Source organism: Monodon monoceros, unplaced genomic scaffold, assembly GCF_005190385.1.
Source record: "Monodon monoceros isolate NGI ecotype Baffin Bay Population unplaced genomic scaffold, NGI_Narwhal_1 Super_Scaffold_9, whole genome shotgun sequence".
Classification (NCBI taxonomy): Eukaryota; Metazoa; Chordata; class Mammalia; order Artiodactyla; family Monodontidae; genus Monodon; species Monodon monoceros.
Window position 1 is genome coordinate 11,793,361 of NW_021703786.1, and position 8,974 is coordinate 11,802,334.

The following is an 8,974-nucleotide window of genomic DNA, read 5'->3' on the forward strand; positions in this document are numbered from 1 at the left end:
GGCCAGGCTGCCCTACCCATGAAGTTCCCCTTTTAGAAAGTTCTGGGTGACCTAGATAACTGACCACTTGAGTGACCCCACTTTTCCCTTCCCTGTTGTAATTTCCTCTTTTATGTTTTAAATTCACCAATAAAGAGTGAACCCATGAAACCCTGGGCACCCCGACCCTCGCCCCAATAAAAGCAGAACCCCAGGTCCGAGCTCTCTTTTTCTCTACTGGCAACCTCGCCGTGTGGCCCCAGCAGTGCCGTGTACCTTCCAGGACCTGTGAGTAACAATTCTTGTCTTTTCAAAGTCCCCTGATGTTTGTTGCTGAGGTGTGTCTTGCAGTCATAATAAGAACCACAGTGGCTGGTCCAGCCTCAACATTGGCTCTGGTCAGGGAAATGTCTGTGGGGCTCCCACAAGGAGTACAGCCCAGGTGAGATCCTGCAGGGCATTCTGAACTGTAGCATCACCATCAACAGGGTGAGACTGACACAGAACAGCTGGTCCCTGGCTTAACTGGGCTTACTGGGAGCTAATATGATGAGCCTTAAAATGTTGTTACCCTTTGAACAGCAAAGCTCTCTGTCAGGGATCTATCCTATGGATATAAACACAGAGATGACATCGTAGGCATCATGGTGTTTGTCACAGCTTATTTATAACAATTAAAAGATGAGCTACAGTTAAATACGTGATGGTGTATTCACCTCTTGCAATAATAATTCGCCCTTAGAAACTGTGAAAGTAAAGAAATTTTAAAAGGAAGTCCTCGTTATTTAAAAATTCTAGAACATTTCCTGTTTCCTTATTGTAAAGTCAAGCTGGCATTTCCAGGGTTTGCCTGGCAGCTCAATAATGTCATCAAGGACTCCCTTCTTAAACATATCCCCTTGCCCCATCATTTCATTGGCTTTTCTTCTTTGGGCTTGTTACCTCATGGTGATGAAATGGTGGCTGCTGCTCAGGTATCCCATCTTCACAAAAAGTCTCAACCACAGGCATAGGAGGGAGTCTCACAGGAGTAGAGAAAAAGCAGTGTTGCTAGTGTTTTTAATTCAAATTGGTTTTTTTTTTTAACATAATTTGTAATGTGAACTGTAGATGACCCTCAAAAGTGGTAAAAGCTAATTTTAACTATATATAAAATACAGAAAAGAAAAAAAAAACTTGTTTCATTTCTGAAAGCTGGGTAAGCATGACAAGTGCAAGTAAGGATGTAGGAGGCTTTTGTCCACATTCTTCCTGTCTTATTGTGGCATAAATGTATTCCGAGGCATAATCTGAGTAAAATTACATTCCTTAAAGGTAGGAAAAATTCTATTACCCAAACCTAACCACTATTAATTTGGTTTATTTCTTTCAAGTGCATTTTCCCCTATAGGCTTACGATAGTTCCATTTACTTACTTGCTTTTTTTACCTCTTTTTACTATGTGTCTGCGAGGGGAAGGGACATTACTGTAGTCATGATGTGGATGCAATTTTGTATTTTTCTTATTTATACCTAACATTACAAGACTTTTCCAAATCATTCCAGTATTTTTAAGAGCTGCCTAATTTACTCAACCATCAGCCTTAGTGCATTTATATTATCACGTACTATTGTAGCACATTTGGACTGGTTCCAATTTTTAATTGCTATAAATAAACTGCACCAAACATCTATATGCATAAAACTTTCTCCATAAATGAAGTTTTTTTTCCATAGGGTATTTTCCTAGCTGTAGACTTTCTGAGCCAAAAAATAAGAACAATTGAGGCTCCTGATCTATAGAGGCACCCTATATCTAATGCATGTTCATTTCTATACCCTATTGTTAAACCCAGCGACGACACATTGTAGGGACTTGTGAATGTTTGATGATTGAAACAGTCATTAAAAAGCTGATCTCATCTATCTTGTCATGCCTGTAGCCCAGGCTTCTCCAATTCCATTCTGTCCATCTGGGCCTGGATCAAACGTGGCTCAGGCTACTTTAGACTCTGTGGCATCATTAGATATGTCATGGTCAAAACACCTGTGAAGAACATTAGACATGTCTGCTCTGAGGAAGGAAAAACGGAATGGTATGGGCCATAAAGAACTGTTCTTGGTAGAAAGAGCCAGCTAAGCTTGGTCCCCCCGTGACAACAACTGCTGTCTTCCCCCGTTTTTGGTGAATCACTTCCTTAGAAGCACTGTGAGCAACATGATGTCATGGCCCTTTCCACCCAGTGTGCGGTTTTCATTGCGATTTGTGTGCTCACGGTGCTGGGGCATTACCCATAAATGTCACCTTGTATGATCAGAAGAGCTGTAGCAAAGCATCAGATCTGCTCTGTGGGTGAAACCATTAATCTCTAGATCTTTCCATGTACTTATAGCTCTAACCCTAACATCATGTCACCTCCTATCACTGTCCAAAACATTTCCAGCCAATCAGCCCCAACAAGTGAGCAACTGAGCTCTATCTTGGATGCCCTGAACCTCCGTGTGACCCCAGGGACCCCGACATGTGCAACTCATAACACGACACCATCCGACAACTTCCGATCTGGTCATCCCCAGCCTCCAGCTTCTCGTGCTTCAGAGTTGCCTATAAAGGGACAAGGATACAGGATGGACTCCAGAAGGATGGAGGCAGCAGCAAGTGCCCAGTCCTATCTTGGCTTTGCCCTCTGCCTGCCCATCACTGATGAGTTCCCCATGGCTGCCCTTGTTCACCATCTCCTCACCACGGCCCTCAGCTCACAAGTCTTGTCTATCGCAAGACTCTCTGCACCCTCATCCTTTCTCCCTTTTAGAATTGTTTCCCAATGCTCTGGATGGATGTCTAAACCATATTACTTAAGCCCTACAGTTGAGATTCCTTACGTGAAAGCAAAGAATTCACAGAAGTTTTCAAAATATTCTGAACTATTTCCCAAGAAGTTTTAGCTCTCCTAGCCTCTGTATCTAAAAGGCAGAAGAGGACTAGGACCCATTTTTAGTGAGGAAAACTGAGGTCTAATGCAGCCATTAACAAGATGCAAATGCCAGGTCCAGTTGGTTCCTAGGATGAGCCAAATGATATATTCCCTCAGCTCTCCCAGGGAGCTCCACACTTTGGGTGACGCACAGAAGGTGGTTATCTTGCTGGGAAATGTCTCTGTGCACCAGATGAAGTTCCCCCGAAAGAGATGGAACAAGGGCTCACTGTTCCTATAGCTATATTCCCTGAAGAGGGAGCCAGAGACTGAGAACAAGACAGGCAGAGATTCAAAACAAAAACTCAAGGTAGGGACTTCCCTGGTGGCGCAGTGTTTAAGAATCCACCTGCCAATGCAGGGGACAGGGGTTCAATCCCTGGTCCGGGAAGATCCCACATGCCACGGAGCAACTAAGCCTGTGTGCCACAACTACTGAGCCTGTGCTCTGGAGCCTGCGAGCCACAACTACCGAAGCCTGTGGGCCTACAGCCCGTGCTCTGCAACAAGAGAAGCCACCACAGTGAGAAGCCCGCACACTGCAACGAAGAGCAGCCCCGTCACCGCAACTAGAGAAAGCCCGGGCACAGCAACAAAGACCCAACACAGCCAAAAATAAATAAATTAATTAATTTTTTAAAATTCAAGGAAAAGAAGAAATGCTTAGTTTCCTCCCTTCGTTTGTGCCCTACTCTGCAGCCCTGAGCTCTGACATCTCCACCAACTTCTAGGTGGCCCCCTCCCAGGGTAGAAAAAATTGAATTTGGCTTTTCTCGGGCTCTTGATTGCCACTTCATGGTTAGGGCAGACACCTCAGTGCCTGCTGCTTCTCTTATTTCTCTCCAGATCTGTCACAAATTTGTTCATGGTCATGGTGACACACACAGCCAGTTTTCCTACCCTGGTATAATATCGGTATCACTTCTCCTTCCTAGAGACAGGCAGGGCTTGTGGAGGAGAGCCAACCCATGGGCCATGGGGTGAGGGGCAGACAGGCATATTTCTTTCTGGTTTTTTCTTCCTCTTCTCAGGATTTTTTTTGCATCTTGCTTGTTAATATTTAATATTAAAAATTAAGTCTTTTCATGTCATTCTATTTGTTTAAGAGGCTGGCACTAGGCTTTACTTTATCATTCCAGCACTGTAGAATATGTAGTTTGGTGTCAATTATTTGATCATAGATAAGCTGCACCAAATAACAGTGTCCTTAAAATTTTCCATGTTTTGTGAGTTCATTTCCATAGGATAGGTTCTGAAAAAATAGAATTTCTGGCTCAAATAATATGGACATTTTTAAGGCTGGGCCCTTAGCCAGCGTTAAATCCAGACTTCATTGTAGGTATGTGGCGAGTATTTGACAAATAGACCATTACTGGAAAGCTAATCCTTATTTCCACCATTCTTGTACCTCCAGCCTTTCCAATTCTGTTCTTTCCATCTAGGGTGCGCTTAAGCTTGGCGTATCCTTCTTGAGACTCAGTGGCATTTTTACACTTAGGACAATTGTGGGAGTCCATCAGAGCATCCTGCTCTATGGAAGAAGGCCGTGATCACTCACTACAGAGAGATATCTGTCACGTGGAAAGGAAACAGCTAAGCATGATCCCTGGGCGATGCCAACTCCTGGTCCCCCATCTGGAGAAACAACTTCCTCATAAGCACCCAAGCAAATTGGCAATTGAACCATTGCTAGGTGCACCCAAAACCTCTCTAGTAACCACAGGCAACGCTGGGTTATACAACTCAAACGACACCACTACACTTAAAATTCCTTGTTTAGGCACCTCCGATTTTTATGTTCCCGCAGCCCAGGACCACCTATTAAAAGGAGCGAAGATAGCTCACATTCCAGAAGGAGGCCAGCAGTAGGGAGTTCCCAAGCCCCGTCTCAGCTCTGTCCACACTCTTCTGCTTGCCTGTCCCACATCATGAAGGTCATCGTGGCTACCATCTTTGTCCTTCTCTGCATCATGGCCCTCTGCTGCTCTGCAAAAAGTAAGTCTGTTACCTGCCCTCCTTTAATCCTTGCTACCCACACTCTGGTCTGAAGTCTAGCCCAAGTGCTGTGGCCTAAGAACCCCCATGTGAAATTAAAGAACCTCAAACGGGGTTTCAAAAATGACATGGTTGTTTTCTTCAAGAAGGTTTGAAAGCTTCTATTGATTTGGGCTTCAGGATGGAGTTAGGAGAGGTTTTATCCTAGTTTTTGGATGAAAATATTGAAGTCTAATACATTTGCTTATTAGCATGAGGTAGAATCCAGGTCTATTTAGATCCTGGTGGTAAGTTTCAGAATCCCAATTCAGCGATTCCCAAGAGTTGTGAAAATCATTCGTACTTTAACTCAGCCATCTTATCCTTCAATTGATCAGAAAAAAATTCCACAAAGAGAGTTAGGAGGAGGGAGTAGACTCTCCAGGGCTTAGTTCCCTGTAGAAAAAGATGGAGACCAAAATGGAGTGACAAGACCAAAAACAAGACGAGGGAAATTAATGAGAAACAAACAAACGAAAGAATCAAATGCTTTCCGGTTTCCTCTACCCCCCAAACCTCAGCTCTGAGCTACGCTGTCTCTCTCCACTTCTTCCTGATCCTCTGGGGCTTGCCTGTACTCCTGAGTAACTGTTTTTCTTGCTTCCCCACAGAAAGGATTTACACCGCACCCACCTGCTGCTTCACCTACACCTCCCAGAAAATCCCCCGCAGAAAAGTGGTTAACTTTTTTAAGACCAGCAGCCAGTGCCCCAAACCTGGTGTCATGTAAGTGTCAGTCCTCCTGCTCAGCCCTGGGGAGACACAGGATGTGGAGGTGGGGGGAGTATCCACAGGAGTCAGAGCAGGGAGCAGATCTCAAGCATACCGGCTTGTGGATAAGAAGCCATCCTGGGAAGGCGCCCAGCCCTCTGGGGGCTTTCTGTGCGTGCAGGACACACAGAGAGAGGCCACTGGGCTGTTTCATGACATGGGATGGGGACTGCCGAGAGCCAGGGAGGATGTGGCCAGAAGTAGAGGGAAGAGAGGAGAGAAAGAGACAGCAGAAAGGAGATGACCTGAGGTTACCTCCATAAATCCCATAGGGATGAAGATGAAAGGGCCACAGGTGGTCAAGAACATCCTTACTCATTCTCTATATAATACTTCTGCCCTCTCCACAGCTTATTCACCAGAAAGGGCTCATACACCTGTGCCAATCCCACCGATGACTGGGTCCAGGAATACTTCAGGGACCTGGAGAAGAGCCTCTGAGTGGTCCAGAAGGAGCCTGTTAGAGGTGTGGGTAGATTGGGCAGCAGGGACCTGAACCAGGGGACTGCAACCCCAGAAGTTCCCTCTCCTCTGAGTCCCTCTCCCCTCCACTAACCACATTCTGAAAACCTTCTTTAATTTAGTTAAGCTAAATAGTGTATATCATTTTAGTCACTTGATGCTGTCTCTGAGAAATCATATGACACCCTCTCATTCCCAAGCCCCTTCCCAGTCAATCACGCAGTGGTTGACTCATGTTTGGGATGATGGTGAATGAGTGTTCTGCTGTATCTGGGTAGACATTGGATCAAACCCATCAACAGATGCTTACTGAGTTTTTATGAGCCTTTTACTCTGTTCAAAATGTCAGAATAATAAAGATTCTTTTCGTTTCCTAAATATATCTTGGACTACTGGTTATTCTTTTTTTTCCCCTGACAAATCAGTTTCATTGGTTGGAAAGAATAAGGAAGAATGATTAGAGGCATCTGAGTAGAAAGGGAAGGCAAGAGAATGAGGATATGTTATCCCAACAATACCAGGCTTTATACCAGGGAAACATTTCCCATAGACTAAAAAAGAAGAAAAGGGCTTCCCTGGTGGCGCAGTGGTTGGGAGTCCGCCTGCCGATGCGGGGGACGCGGGTTCGTGCCCCGGTCCGGGAGGATCCCACATGCCGCGGAGCGGGTGAGCCCCTGAGCTGTGGCCCCTGGGCCTGCGCGTCCGGGGCCTGTGCTCCGCGGTGGGAGAGGCCACAGCAGTACCGCAAAAAAAAAAAAAAGAAGAAAAAGAAAAGTATTAAAAACAAATGCAAATTTATATGCACCAGGGAAATCCATCACTTACATTGCACCAAAGCAAAGTATTCGATCATGCATATTTATGTATTTTCATAAATTCAGCTTTCTTAAGAATAAAGACTAGCAGTTTTTGAGGACTTACTATGAACCACAGACTGTACTAAGGGATTTACATGCATTGTCTCTTCTTCAAAATCACTGTGCTGTGTATACTGATTATCTTCCTTTGACATATGAGAAAACAGAGTTTCAGTGAGCTTTCCCAAGGTCACACAGCTAGTAACTTTGTGGTCAAACCTGCAGAGGAGAGCAAGTCCTACACTCTTAATTAAACACTAGGAAGTTGTCTCTCAGTGTTCCACCTGAAGCAGAGTTACCAGGAATGCACAATTCTCTAATAAGAGACAGTCTACCTCAGCAAATGAGAAGTAAGGAATTATTGGTTTAAGACCCCAGAGAGGACAGAAACCCAGAGATGTGAGCCTGGCACTGAGACCTCTTCTAGACTGAGGATGTTTGCAATTCAGAAGAGGTGGCTAAGAAGATGAGCTGAACATTTCTCAGCCTTGCCAGGCTGGAGGAAAACAAAGTCCAGGTTTGCCCAAGTGAAGGGACTGTGAGAAACCTTCCTCTGTTTGGGCTGATGGCTTAGGAGTAAAAGTAAATTAGAAGAGAACCATCCCTTGAACAGACAGGAGGCCAGCTCCAGTCACCTGGGTGGTTTAGAAAATCTCAAACTCTAAAATGTTTTTAAACATGATCCCAGATGTTAATGCTAATGCCTTACAAAGAAGCTTGAGCTTTTTGGCAAGGAACTGGAAACTATAATGAGTATCATTGCAGATTTGTAAAAGTCAGAAATAAATTCTGGAACCGAAAAATGCAAAAACTGAAATAAAAACTCAGAGCAGATTAAACCCAACTGAAGAAATATCGGTAAATTTAAAACATATCAAAGTGAAGCAAGGAGAAACAGAAGAATAAAAAATTACAAAAAAAGAAGATAAGAGAACATAGAGGATAGAGTAGGGCACCTGTCATCTGGTTAATTGGAATCTCAAAATGAGAGGAGAGAGAGAATAAGATAGCAAATGGATCTGAAGGGATAATGGCTAAAAGTTTTACAAAACTGATGAAAGATATAATTCTGAAGATTCAAGGAGGGAAGGAGGGAAGGCATCATACCCGTTGCTATCAGTGGGCCAAGTTTTGTGACAGCCACTCCTACCATCAGTCCTAGTCTACAGAGGAGAAATACAACTGATGCTGGTGCCTGTCTCACCAGTGAATCCTTATGGCTTTGATGAATAGTGTGTTCTCTGGGACTTCCCATGGAACATAATCTGGTGGGTCTTTCAGCCTCACATGGTATATCTACTCCAGCATGCCCACTTCCGTGGTCATTTTCATCCCTTCCTTCTCCATCTGTCATGGCAATTCAAGTATTTTAACTTCACTCAGCATGAACTATTGCTTTCTCCAGGCTTCTGGAGCTTTCCTGGCTGCAAATTTGCACCAACCTCTGGGATCCTTGCCAGGAAGTTATAGCCTATATCCAGAAAGAGAACCCCCTGGTCAATAAGCTCCCTCAATCCATTCTTGTGTTCCAGCTTCCTTGATCAAGCATCCTCAAAATCCAAACCCAAGGTAATCTCCCAGCTCAGGCTGATAACATGCTTGTTAAATTTTGCTGTTCCTTTGGAGTATAGTCCCTTTTCTCCCTTATCAGAAATATAATTTACTGACATGAGAAGTCTACGTAACAAAAATATATGGAAAATATGAATGGTGTTATTTCTATTAAGGAATTAACATCAGTAATTTAAATCCTTTGCAAAAAAAAAAATCTTCTTACCTATTTGGCTTCAAAAGCAAGTTCTACCAAATAATAATGGAAGAGATAATGGCGAAAGAGTAACTTTTTAACAAATGGTGCCAGAGAAACTGGACATCCATAGAACAAAATCAAACAAACAAAACCAAAAAACCTTGACC

At 43.9% G+C, this 8,974-nt stretch overlaps 1 protein-coding gene across 1 annotated transcript; it reads left to right on the forward strand.

Annotated features, from left to right (window-relative positions):
* The first annotated feature begins 212 nt into the window (after positions 1 to 212).
* LOC114889282 (C-C motif chemokine 3-like) lies at positions 213 to 6,578 on the forward strand. The gene is made up of 4 exons (XM_029212402.1): positions 213 to 267; positions 4,741 to 4,928; positions 5,579 to 5,693; positions 6,089 to 6,578. Exons 2-4 carry the CDS (start codon positions 4,862 to 4,864, stop codon positions 6,177 to 6,179), a joined length of 273 nt encoding a protein of 90 aa, XP_029068235.1. The 5' UTR covers positions 213 to 267; positions 4,741 to 4,861; the 3' UTR covers positions 6,180 to 6,578.
* Positions 6,579 to 8,974: the final 2,396 nt, after the last annotated feature.

Coding starts and splice junctions, on each gene's coding strand:
- LOC114889282 (XM_029212402.1), top strand. CDS start 4,862: ATGAAGGTCATCGTGGCTACCATCTTTGTCCTTCTCTGCATCATGGCC. Junction 4,929..5,578: donor CCTCTGCTGCTCTGCAAAAA/GTAAGTCTGTTA, acceptor GCTTCCCCACAG/AAAGGATTTACACCGCACCC. Junction 5,694..6,088: donor TGCCCCAAACCTGGTGTCAT/GTAAGTGTCAGT, acceptor CCCTCTCCACAG/CTTATTCACCAGAAAGGGCT.